This window comes from Corella eumyota, chromosome 2 (genome assembly GCF_963082875.1).
Source record: "Corella eumyota chromosome 2, kaCorEumy4.1, whole genome shotgun sequence".
Lineage (NCBI taxonomy): Eukaryota > Metazoa > Chordata > Ascidiacea > Phlebobranchia > Corellidae > Corella > Corella eumyota.
The window spans coordinates 3,195,745-3,208,227 of NC_137491.1; the positions used below are offsets into that span (position 1 = coordinate 3,195,745).

At 33.3% G+C, this 12,483-nt stretch overlaps 2 protein-coding genes across 2 annotated transcripts; one reads left to right on the forward strand and one right to left on the reverse strand.

Annotated features, from left to right (window-relative positions):
• Positions 1-5,332: 5,332 nt before the first annotated feature.
• On the reverse strand, positions 5,333-7,637 carry LOC145741897 (small ribosomal subunit protein eS19-like). Its single transcript, XM_082559575.1, has 5 exons — positions 7,610-7,637; positions 7,451-7,524; positions 6,757-6,926; positions 6,186-6,300; positions 5,333-5,445 (listed from the first exon to the last, which is right to left on the reverse strand). Exons 2-5 carry the CDS (start codon positions 7,522-7,524, stop codon positions 5,358-5,360), a joined length of 447 nt encoding a protein of 148 aa, XP_082415701.1. The 5' UTR covers positions 7,610-7,637; the 3' UTR covers positions 5,333-5,357.
• Positions 7,638-8,770: 1,133 nt separating this feature from the next.
• On the forward strand, positions 8,771-11,042 carry LOC145741698 (alpha-aminoadipic semialdehyde dehydrogenase-like). The gene has a single exon (XM_082559334.1). The coding sequence runs from the start codon at positions 8,803-8,805 to the stop codon at positions 10,426-10,428; it is 1,626 nt and encodes a 541-aa protein (XP_082415460.1). The 5' UTR covers positions 8,771-8,802; the 3' UTR covers positions 10,429-11,042.
• Positions 11,043-12,483: the final 1,441 nt, after the last annotated feature.

Genomic DNA, 12,483 nt, shown 5'->3' on the forward strand with positions numbered 1-12,483 from the left:
TATTACCAAGAAATTAAAAAATTAGTTTATGCAATGTACATATTCCCGATAAAAAATTAAAATTTTTAACTTTTTTCGAAAATTAAAGGCCATTTTTTAAACCGTTTTTTTTTTAAAACTATTGTCGAAAAATGGCATTTTTTGTCACATGGTTTACAATAAATATTCTATTCCGTAAAATGTTTATTGGTAGTCAAGAGGGCTAATCCTATCCAGTGTAGGCTTTATACGCTACTTAAATTACAACGCCACGTTGCTGGTTTGTGATTGGCTAAAGCATTTAACCATAACACCCAACCTTTAACATACAGAGGATTTTAAAAATTTTAAGTCATAGCATTATCAGACATACAGTCACATTACTAAAACATGACAAATCACGATTTATAAATGTTATACTATTGGAATCAATTCGCCATTTGATGAAAGCATGTCTCATTACGTTTTTTTTGAATTAACATAAAACCAAGACTTAAGTTGGTTCGTTGCCATTACACGTTAATGCAAAAAAATAAAAGTCGTGGGAAATTACTGCAACTTCTATTAAAATTTTTAATTATTCTGCAATCGTGCCGAATAATTCTAAATGTCAAATAAAGCCTCCAGCCATATTTAGGTTTATTTTTATTTCGTTAAAGTGGTTTTAAGGCATGGTTTAAAACAGGCAATTAACAGCAGCGTAAATTTAGCAGCGTTAGCGTGTAACTAGAGCAGTGTTTAAATCGTGTTTAAGCACATCTTTGAGGAATAGCAACAGAATGTAGCGTTTAGTAGGAATAAAATTAATTACTCAAACCAACACAAAACCAACCATTATACTGACTTCCGATATAGCAAGTACGTGATATGATGAAAGTAAAGTGTTTTGTTTAAATAAAGCTTCAGTAGATAATTCAGACAGAGCAAAATGAAAAATCGCCTTTGAAAACTGCTGCAAAAATGTTTGCCCAAAGTCGCAAATAACGCAAGCTTTTGTTGATTAATTAAAAAAGCGTAATTAATAAACTACAAAAATGTAATTAATCTTATTTCCTGACTGGGAAACACAGTTTAGTTTTTACATTTTCTAGTAAATTATGTTGCAATTGCGTGGGTAAATGTCAAATAATTAAACTAAAAAGGGCGTTAGTTGTAAAATATGAATCTTAGTTCCGCCAGACGACACAGTAAAAATGAAGGCAACAGCTTAAAATATTAACTACGATACGGTGTCTACGCGTTATAATATGTTTTCCGTTTTTAAGTAAACAACATGAAAACCAGAAAAACAATTCTAAAAATTGGTCGTAAAATTACTAGTGAAAACCTAAGCAGTAATAGTAATTAAACTTCGCCGTATATAATAAAAAGAGTATATCAATATTTTTTCTTAAATAAATAACTACAGTCTGAGTCATTTAGCGCGATCAAAGATTTGTGCAGAGCAGTTTTTCGTTATGGTACATTGCAGTTCCTGCCGTTTGACTGTTTATTATATAGACATATATAGAGAAAGGTCTATAGAAATTTCACGTTGTCGCTTGGTAATAATATGATGGGCTGAATTCAACCGTAAATGTAGGGTTTGTTGTTGAATTATTCAATTTCTATGCCTAGCGTTAACATGACTAACTATAGCTCATTCTTTTGTATTACCGTGAAGTTTTTTTCTGTATTACCGTGAAGTTCCTAGAATTCAAGTTCGAAAAACAAAAAAGTTTTGTTCGCACTATTGTGCCTTTTTTAAATTCTAAGAACAAGGGTTCAACGATGACAATGCGTTGGTCCAAAGTTTTTCGCTCAATAAAGTTTAGGGTTGATTCAAAGTCAACTCATTTTAAACATTTAGAGACAGACAGCACATGTGTTTTTTTTAAATATTGATTAATTGCTAAATTAATAATATGTTAGATATATTTGCGTTTTAAAATTATTTTTTTTGTAGAATTTTTTAAGATTTGCGGTATATATATTATATAAGCTCAAATCCAAAAATGCCAAGCAATTTTAACAAGATATGGGGCGAGTTGAAAGAAATGCGAAAAGAGCAAAACCAGACGAAAAGAAACAAGCTAAGGCAATGTGACCTTTTTGTTTTGGACAACTCGATTCGTGAGACGACTGTTGGGCAACTTCGCGGGCATACCCTTGAGAACAAGATCAAGATTTTTGAAGAAGCGAAGAAATGTGGATTCACCAATCTTATCGTTGCATCGTTCAACCATATGACAAGAGTTGGTGATACTTTCTGCCGGTATTTGGTCGACAATGGAGAAGATATGAGCAATCTCTGGTCCTTTTCGGAGATCACTGAAGTTTGGGGCGAGGTTCTGGATACCGAGAAAATCCCGATCTCCTTGCGAAAGATGAAGGAATTCGGAATTCACAACGTTGTGTTTGAGATCGACACCGCTGATCCTAAAATTGACTGGGACGGAAAGTTTACAGTCGAAGACTTGTGCCAACTGCTTCTGAAAAGGTATAAATGGTGTTACGAAAACCTAGGACAACACGCTAAGATTCTTGTCAGTTTCCGCGACTTTGCCTTCTCTATGAACAACCGCAAGGGAGCAATGCGAACCCTACGAGTTGTTGAATTTCTTGGTACCTTACCTCAAGGTTTACGTGGTTTTGGAATGTGCTTTGAGGAGCCTGGAAAGTTCTTACCTGAGGTTGTAGGTGGATGGTGCGCTGCCGTTCGACAAGTTATGGACGAATCCAACTGGCCTGATGGTCATCTACTGGTCCACTTGCACAAGCGATGGGGTTTTGCACAGATCAACCAACTTGAATGTCTTATGAATGGAGCAGATGGGGTCTGGGCTGGTGTTTGTGAGGAGGGTGCGTCTATGGGCCATGCTAGTTCGACGATGACTATCATGAATCTTATTCGAATGGGTAACAGAAAGGTTTTGAGAAAGTACAACTGTACTTATCTTCGCAAGGCTGCTATCAACGTCACCCAGATCACAACCGGCATGCCACCACATTTCCGTGAGTTGATTTACGGCGAAAGGGCATTGGATCTTTGGTTGCCTGGTGATGATGACACACTCGACAGGGAATTCAACTTAGCTGAGTTTTTCGACGAGCCGGCACCTAATCGAATCACGGATCTTACATCACCACAAATGATTGTAGACAGGCTCGTCAACTGCTTTGGCCCAAACCCTGCTTTTACACCAAAACAGGCCTTAAAGATGAAGGAACTTCTACTGGCAGATATGTCCAATGGAATCAAAGTAGAGTACATGAGCAAAGTTGGAATTGCTTTGTTATTTGATCGCGCCGGTGGCCAACTTACAGAAGCTATGAGCGACTCAATCAGACAAATGAGGCTTAAGGATCCTCACGACCAAGTGTTGCTGAATGAAGTTAGGGCAATGTGGGACGAATGGGATGTCCGAGAAGAAGTCCAAGGAGACAACAGTCTCGAGTTTGATTCCTTCTACAACGGGTTCATGGCGCCATACTTTGGGTGTTTCAGATGTGAAGATACAAAGAAGGGGCTCAAAGCGTTAGACATGGACAATGATTTAACCGTCGATTGGAAAGAGTTCGAGGTCTACTTGAAGTGGGCTCTGCATGAATATCCAGAAATTACCAACGCCGACCAGTTGTTGTCTTACGCTTTCCGTAAGGCAATCATTCCGGCAATGCAGGATGAAAAAGTTAACCAAGCCAAGGAAGCAGCGACAAGCGGCCAGCAGCAAATGGAAGAAGAAGAATAAGAATGTTATATTTAGCAAGTCCTGTTTAAAAAATTGGCGCAATTTTTGGCATGTTTCGATGAAATTAAAAATATTCGTATTCGATTTACGTTTCTTAAATTTAAATATTTTGAACCTAAAAACGGGTTGCTTTGACATTGAATGTAATCATTTATATATGCTGTAGGTTACAAGTATATCATGTAACAATTATGTAATAAAATATACACAGTAGCTTTAACATTTTCTGTGAATTTCGTTAATCATTTTAGCAGCCATTAGAGCCTATTATTCTACATGAAGCCCAAGCAGTTAAATTAAGGCATTTTAACAAACTTTCCATAACATATAATTCAATTTTTTAACGATAGTATTAGAGATTAGCTTCACACTAAAGAAAAAGTGTTTGTTTTAGCTTATTATATTATTTTTTATTAAAGCAGACCTTTCTATACCAATAAAAAAACGGCAATGTTTTAATAAAGGTGTAAAACAAATGCTCAATTATTACGAGATGTTTAATGCTATATAGGGGTTTAAGACACGGTTAAATACATTGAAATGTCAGGCCTGTATGGGACAACATTGTCCTATTGAAAGTGTAATTTCAAGGTTACATACATTATAATAGGCTACACATAAAAAATTAAAACCCATTTTTTCAAATTCAGTTTTCCTTTTTTACTAAATTTGAGCAAAACAAACACCAGTGGTTTTGAGTTCTTGGAAATCGTTCTGCTTGAAATAAGTTAACAGACGATTGTCGAGCGAAAAGCCTAAATAACAACGACTCCCTTGAAACCACAACAAACCGAAGTGAACTAAATACCAAGATAGGGAAAATTAAAACCGGAAATAACAACAATTTCTGCTTAAAAACTATTTTTAATTACTGAAAATTCGATTTGATGTTTGTTTATAGTTGTGGGTGAAAAATTAATTTTAATAACAGATTCGGATGATAGGTTTTACATTTTTATTGGAGCAGGGTAAATTAAGTATTTAAAAGAATAATGGTTTTTTTTTATCCATGTTACCTTAAATTGGTTGAGTTTGTTTTTTTATTGAAAAGGGTTTGTTTTTTTGTGAAGCTTTAGTGCTATTCATAAACCTGGCTTAAGGATAGAAAAGTGTGGTCTTGGTTGGGCTCAAATCCGAAACCTTTGCACTCGTAGTTTGATTTTATATTCAAATTACGGGACTAAAAAAGAAAAATAGTTTTTTTTTTCATATACCCTTAAGGGCATGGGTTCTGTACTTTAGTGAAGTAGAGTATGCTTATTGGTATGTGTTTCTAGCTATCCGTAAACGTCGGGCTTAAGGGCGAATAGTGTGAAATTAGTGCGACTAAAACTTAAAACCTTCTCGCGTGTGGTCCCATGCCGCCATATGCTACATTTCTAAAAGAATAATCGTACAAAACAAAAATTTGATGTCGTGACCAAGCGCCACCTCGCGGACAAAAAATTTCCATAATTATTCCTATATTTTGACAAACCTCTTTTAACTAAACCTGCACTGGTGCGTTTTGAACATAATCATTTAACAGTTTTAACATAAACCAATGTATAAATTAAAACGTAATTGCTAGTTATTGACTTCTAAATATTGGTGATTTTTAAACATAAAAAAACAACAAGAAGTGTTTAGGATAATTTTTTATTTATTTTATGCCAGCCTTTTCTTTTGTGCAGCGGCAACTTGACCGGCAATTCGGTCCAAATCTCGTTGTCCCTGTGGAGTTATTCGTCTGCCACTGCAATTAAAAAATTAAAGTTAAAAACAATTTATTGGTCATTAACATTCCTTAAACATTTAAAAAAACTTGAAAAATATGTCTTTAATTCAAAATATTTTTTTGTATATTTCATTATCCTCAATGTGGAAAGGTTGAATGCGTGACCTAAATATAGAGTAACATCAGTTACTCTGACCAAGTCTTGAGTTGCCTGTGGCAGTTTGGGATATTATATAGATTATATTTGCCTGATAATTATGCTGCTGATTAAGTGCTGGCTCAGCAGGAGTTCATACCGTTTATAGGGCCTTACTTAAGGGCGCTACAGCATAAGAGCAGTGTGGATTGAAGACTGAACCCATGACCTCATGTGGTGTAGCAAGTGTTCTTACCACTACACCATGCTGCCGGCAACTGCTTATATGACTGCTTATATGACTGCTTTTTAGTAAGTAAATAAATAAATAAACAGTTTTTAAGCCATAATAAAATAACTTTGTACAATAATGCGAGTACAGGTGGCAACTATGTTAAAAAAAATTTTAACAAAATATATAACTAACAAAGCTTTGTGGTTGATATAAAAATAAGTGTATGTTTATGTCATTTAAAAATTACTACCCAAATTAACATTTGCCACTGTCTGTATCAAGTTGCAACCATATTATGACATATTTTAAAGTGTACGCCTTTACGCATACAATTGTTGAAGAGTTTAAACAAACCAAATGTAATTAAATTAAAATATGACAACATACCCAATTTCGTCCTTTACGACTAATTTAATTCCTTCAAGAGACTGAAGACATTTACGAGCAATCGAAGATGAACCAACACAGAAATGAGATGGTTTTGTTCCTCTGCTTTTTCGCCCTAAAATTAAAATTAAATAGTAACCAAATAAGAACATACATATGGTTAAGGATTTAATACATATTTTTTTAATTTTTTGATTAAATAAGTTGCAAAAAACACTAATGATGTAGCAAAAATTGTTGAAAATACATAAAATTGTTGAAAATACATAAAATTGTTGAAAATACACAAAAATTGTTGAAAATACAGACCGTTTTGTATATTATCTTTGCTTTGTATAAGAAAATATCAGTTTTTAATTAAAAAAACTTAAATAGTGTATTCAAAAAAACAGAAAACAAATCAACACAAATAAAAAAGATTGAATTATTGTTTTAATAACAGTTTTGTTTTAATAACACAAAATTTTCTCTTATAAAATTAGAAAAACAGGAATACTTATTTGTATACTAACAGGTAGTTAAGCAGATAGAAAAATTTAATAATCTTAAAAAAATTCAAATAAAATTTTACCTCCGTAAATTTTTTGAAAAGATTTAACTCCAACCCCGCCTCGCATGTACAAGTGTCTGATCATTGAAGCGCATCGAACATAATACCAATCGGGGTTGTAGGGGGCGAGTTCTTTGTGGATTCCAGTTTTGGCGAGGTCAACCCATTCTGGAACCTTCAGCTTTCCACCCCTATTTAAATTTATTAATCAGTTTAATTTATTAGTTAAAGTATAAGTGTAAAAAATTTTAGATTATTGTTTGCGAATGAAAGTAAAAACTTAACATTGTGCACACAAATAACTAAAAATGCAAAATTATAATTTAAAAAAAAAAAAAAGGACTACTTAACAGAAATTGCCAGACAAAAATATTAATAACATTTTTTAAAGATATTAGATTAAAATAACAAATACAATTAACAAGGTATTTAAGTAACATTCCAATTATTTAAAACATATTCAATATAAACAAAAAATGTAAATAATAAAAAAACGTTTTAGTCATTAAAACTAGACTTTTCATACAACTCAGAATGTTACATAACTTACTAGCATAACGATATTTTTTAAACCGTTTATTAAATTTAATAAACATAATTTTTGTAAAAAAAAAATCTTTTAAAACACTGAAAAACTAAAGCTTTTTTCAAACCAGAACACAAATGTTAGTAAATTTTACACGTAAATAATACCAAATAATATAAATAAACTTACTTTTTTAAATAAGCTGCAAAGGCAGTTACGAAATCTTGTTGACTTACGTCTTTCACTGTAACACCGACTGCCATCTAAATTTACACAATATATTAAATATTTAAAACTAAGACCATAATATCGCTTAAAATATTAAAGTAATCCTCAGCCTAAATTTACCTTGTAGCGCGTGTTCAACCTGACTAAAAAGAAAGAGTCGTATGAATAATTTCCTTTTTTAGTCTTATGTATACGACTGCAAATATATTTTAAACAACATTTATCCTCGATGTAAAAATTTTTTTCGAGTCAATATTTTTTTAAAAACATATAATTTTTTTAACCTTAACAAAAAAATATTATAATTACCTTTTCTATGGACTTATATAGGCAATGGAAGCAGTAAGAATCGAACCAAGGACCAACTTTTAGTGTACAGTAGCCCACGTAATACAAGCGTTGCGTTATAAAGTATTAAAAGAAAAACATTATATTTTTTTAGTTGCAATAATGTTAAAATGTGGCCATAAATATTAAATAGTTTTATTTAAAAAAATGTTTTTTTTATTTATTCTAGCACTACAAGTACTTGCACATATGACCCAAAAACTTTCATACATAAATTTTCTTTTTCAGATAAGGATTTGGCTTCATTTAATTAGAGTAAGCTAAAATAAATAGAAAATGTCCAAGTTGTCGGTAAATAGCTTTTTCGGTCAAATGATAGTACTCCAGCAAACAATCGTTGTTATGCAACAGTAGGCTTTATAGTTTTTTGTAAGCCTGTTCCAAAAAAGGTTTTTCGCGTTTTTCGAGAAGTGTCCATTTATTTGTGAAGATAAGCTAAAAATCCACAAAACGTTTCGAGTATGTAACTTAGCTTTTATTTTTGTATATATCTTTATCCTCGATGTGGAAAGGTCGAATGCGCGACCTAAACATAGAGTAACAACTTTTGCCCCGTTGTCCCAGACGCTACAGCATGAGAGTAGTGGGAATTATACCCAGGACCTCATGGGGTGTAGCAATGGTTGTTACCACTAGATCACGCTTAGTTCGTTTTGCAAAATTGCTACATAAGACTAACTGCCAAAGATGCATTGAATAAAAAAAATGCCACATAAGAAACCGCATTTTTTTTGTTTATGTAGAGCGTGCGAAACCAATAGAGATCCCATTTATATGTGACAGCCAAATTACAGATAGGGTCTGGGGTTTAATTACCACTGTTGGATTGTCCTAATCTCAAAGTGCAACAAAGAATTATTTGTTGGTTAACTCCTAAATATTACAAGCATAAGTTATGTTTTTTTTCTAACTACTATTGTTTTGTTAGTGCATTTACAGAGCATACTTTTAAGTTAAAAATCAATATGATTTTGCAATTATGTAAAACTCACGTCAGCACTACAGTATTGCGACCAATATATAGAAACTTAACATTATCAAGTCGCACAGCTTCAAGTTTGTTAATCGAGCAACCAAAATACGAATGGTTAAAGGAATTAGGATTAAAAAGTGACAATGAAGGGGTGTTTGACGGTGCATGGAAACATGGAAAAGGGGAAGTATTTACTTCTTTGTGTCCAGCAAACAATAAACCAATTGCTAGGATATCTACAGGAACATTGGGCGATTATGAGAATCTCATAAAGAACTCTAAAGCGGCTTGGGGGGTTTGGGCAGATCTCCCTGCCCCACATCGTGGGGAAATTGTCCGTCAAGTTGGACATGCTCTCCGGGAGAAACTGGCTCTTCTCGGAAGATTAGAGGCTCTGGAGATCGGTAAAACAGTGGGTGAGGGAAGAGGAGAAGTCCAGGAGTATGTTGATGTTTGTGATTATGCAGTTGGCTTGTCCCGCATGCTTCCTGGGCAAGTTTTCCCCTCAGAAAGACCTGGTCATGCTCTTATCGAGAACTGGAACCCTGTGGGTTTAGTCGGTGTTATAACCGCTTTTAATTTTCCCATTGCTGTGTATGGTTGGAATGCAGCTATAGCCCTAACATGTGGGAACAATGTATTATGGAAACCGGCCCCCACTGCTAATCTATCGACAATCGCAACCCAAAAAATAATGGAGCAAGTGTTTCGAGATAATGATCTTCCTCCTGAAATTTGTTCGCTGATTTGTGCTGGGGCAGATGTAGGTGAAAGAATGTCTTCGGACACAAATGTTGACTTGTTATCGTTCACAGGTAGCACCCCTGTTGGCCAAAAAGTCGGGGTCGCTGTCCAACAAAGATTCGGTCGCAAAATTCTAGAACTTGGTGGCAACAATGCGATTATTGTGATGTCAGATTCTGATATAGACATGGTGGTTCGAGGTACTCTGTTTGCAAGTGTAGGTACACAGGGTCAAAGGTGTACAACAGCACGCCGTCTTATCATTCATGAGTCTGTGTATGATACAGTAATGCAAAAACTAGTAAACGCATATAAGCAGGTTAAAATTGGAGACCCTGAAGAAGAAGGAACAATATATGGCCCAATGCACTCCAAAGCAGGTGTAAAACTGTTCGAAAATACGGTGCAAAATGCTAAAGATGCTGGTGGTGTAGTAGAAGTAGGGGGAAATGTGATTGATGGTCCTGGTAACTTTGTTGAACCCACAATTGTTTCAGGCCTATCACACGACCACCCTCAGATCCTTACAGAATCATTTGTCCCCGTTTTGTATGCTATCAAGTTTAAGGGTGACCTTGATAATGCAATTCAACTGAACAATGAAGTTGACCAGGGCTTAACGAGCAGTTTATTTACAACCAATCTTTCAAATATATTTAAATGGATGGGACCAAAAGGCTCCGATTGTGGAATCGTGAACGTGAACATCCCGACAAGTGGGGCTGAAATTGGTGGAGCGTTCGGTGGTGAAAAACACACTGGGGGCGGCAGAGAGTCTGGTTCAGATGCATGGAAACAATATATGAGACGATCGACTTGTACAATCAACTACAGTAAAGAACTGCCTTTGTCTCAAGGAATTAAATTTGAATAAATTTTGGTCAAAATTTGAAAGATTTAACATATACATAAAACACTGTTTTAAAATAATTTTAATGAAACTGAAATCTTTAAAATTGATTTAAAAGACCCATTTCATAGTTCATTAAACACTTTTTTTTAAAAAGATATAGGCTTAATTATCTAAAAGTATAAATTATCACTACTACAAAACAATCGTTTTTTTCGTATGTACCAGACCAACACATGTGTAAGCTTTGTATTATTTAAAAGAAGCTAAAAAAATGGTATTTTAATTATTTATTTGGAATGCTTATTTCATAAAGGAAATAGGCTTTAATTATCAGGATATATTAATTATCACCAATAAAGGATACCAAAACAAATTTGTATTATTTAAAAGAAGCCATGGTTTTGCCTTACTCAAAATATCCTGTGAAATTGTATAATGCTATTTGAATTAAATATTTATTTTTAATTATTGTTTATGTTGTTTTAAAGTAGATACTTTTTGCAAATTTTACCTGATCATGTCTGTTTTGCATATGTAATGTTTAGATTTGTGCTTTTTTATATTATTTTTTTGATCAACCCGCGTTGTGTAAAATGCTTATGTACACAAATTGGTAATTATGAAATGTTGCCAAATAAAAAATATAACAAAACATAAAAAGGATGTACGTTAGTCTAATTTTAGGTAAGTTACCAAAAGAAATAAAAATTAAAAAATTATTAGTTTACAGTATATACATAAGATAATCAAAAATCAAACCAAAGTTTATACCAATCTTCAGGATAGTTTTGCCTTTGTTATTCTCATATATTGAATGTAGTTGTGATAAGAGATTGCCAGAGTTACCAAACTAATAATAACAAATACCATCACCATAATGTATTCCCACAACATAAAAGTTCTATAAAAAAATTTCACAATGTTAAAATAAACATGTATGAACGAAAATACATATTTTAGTACTAGTTGATCAGCAGCATGATGTAGTGGTCAGAACACTTTTCTTCACTACATGAAGTCCGGGGTTAAATCCCCACTGCCTTTATGCTGTAGTGCCCTTCAGTAAGGAACCATAAATGGTATAAATTCCTGCTGAGCCAATACTTAATCGGCAGTTTATAGTTATCAGGCCTTCATAATCTATAATATCCTAAACTGCCAATGGCAACTAGAGACTGGGTCGGAGTAACTAATGTTACTCTATGTTAACATAATAAAGTTTATCTTCTCACATGGAGAATAAATATATATATATAAAACAACAACATATACTTTTTAAAATAAAGCTTAAAAATATTATTAAAAAATATTGTAGTTAAAGATTTTACATTTAATAGAAAATTTTTAATATGACTTACACTAATGGGCTGGAGAGTAAAGTGAGTTTAAATCTGGTTTGTAAATCACAAAAACTAAATAAATAAATAATTTAATTTTTTGTATATTGTGATACAGTGTTTATTTACTACACAAACAGATCTTTGGTTTAAATCCCAGTGACATCATGTTTGAATAATTCATTTTTTCAAACAGATAAAAAGTTAGTTTTTCATTTATTAACAAACCTTTTTCCTAATACTTTAACATCAAATACAAATTCATTATTAGGACCTCCAGCTTCTGGTAAAACATTTTCAAAAGTTAAATTAGTAATCCAGTTTTCAGTTCCATATATTTCTAATTTACAAGGGCAAGCACTAGAATTAAATTAAAATATAATTAATATATACCAGCAGCGTGGTCTAGTGGCACCGGCAGCATGGTGTAGTGGTAAGAACACTTGCTACACCACCATGAGGTCATGGGTTCAATCCCCACTGCTTTTATGCTGTAGTGCCCTTGAGTAAGGCACTATAAACGATATAAACTTCTGCTGAGTCAGCACTTAATCAACAGCATTATTACTGGGCAATTATAATCTATATAATATCGCAAACTGCTAAAAGTATTTTGAGCCTGAGTCGGAATAACTGATCCCACATCGAGGATTAAGATGTATACAAAAAAAATATATATATATAGGCTAAGTATACACATCTTTAAATAAATGTCATCAACTCGAGTAAATTTTACAAT

What these genes read in the sequence shown, in the direction of transcription:
- LOC145741897 (XM_082559575.1), bottom strand. Translation starts at nt 7,524, where the DNA reads ATGGCAGTCGGTGTTACAGTGAAAGACGTAAGTCAACAAGATTTCGTA. An exon ending in TTTGCAGCTTATTTAAAAAA is followed by an intron (nt 6,927 to 7,450) that starts GTAAGTTTATTT and finishes AAATTTAAATAG; the next exon opens with GGGTGGAAAGCTGAAGGTTC. An exon ending in TTTTCAAAAAATTTACGGAG is followed by an intron (nt 6,301 to 6,756) that starts GTAAAATTTTAT and finishes TTTTAATTTTAG; the next exon opens with GGCGAAAAAGCAGAGGAACA.
- LOC145741698 (XM_082559334.1), top strand. Translation starts at nt 8,803, where the DNA reads ATGATTTTGCAATTATGTAAAACTCACGTCAGCACTACAGTATTGCGA.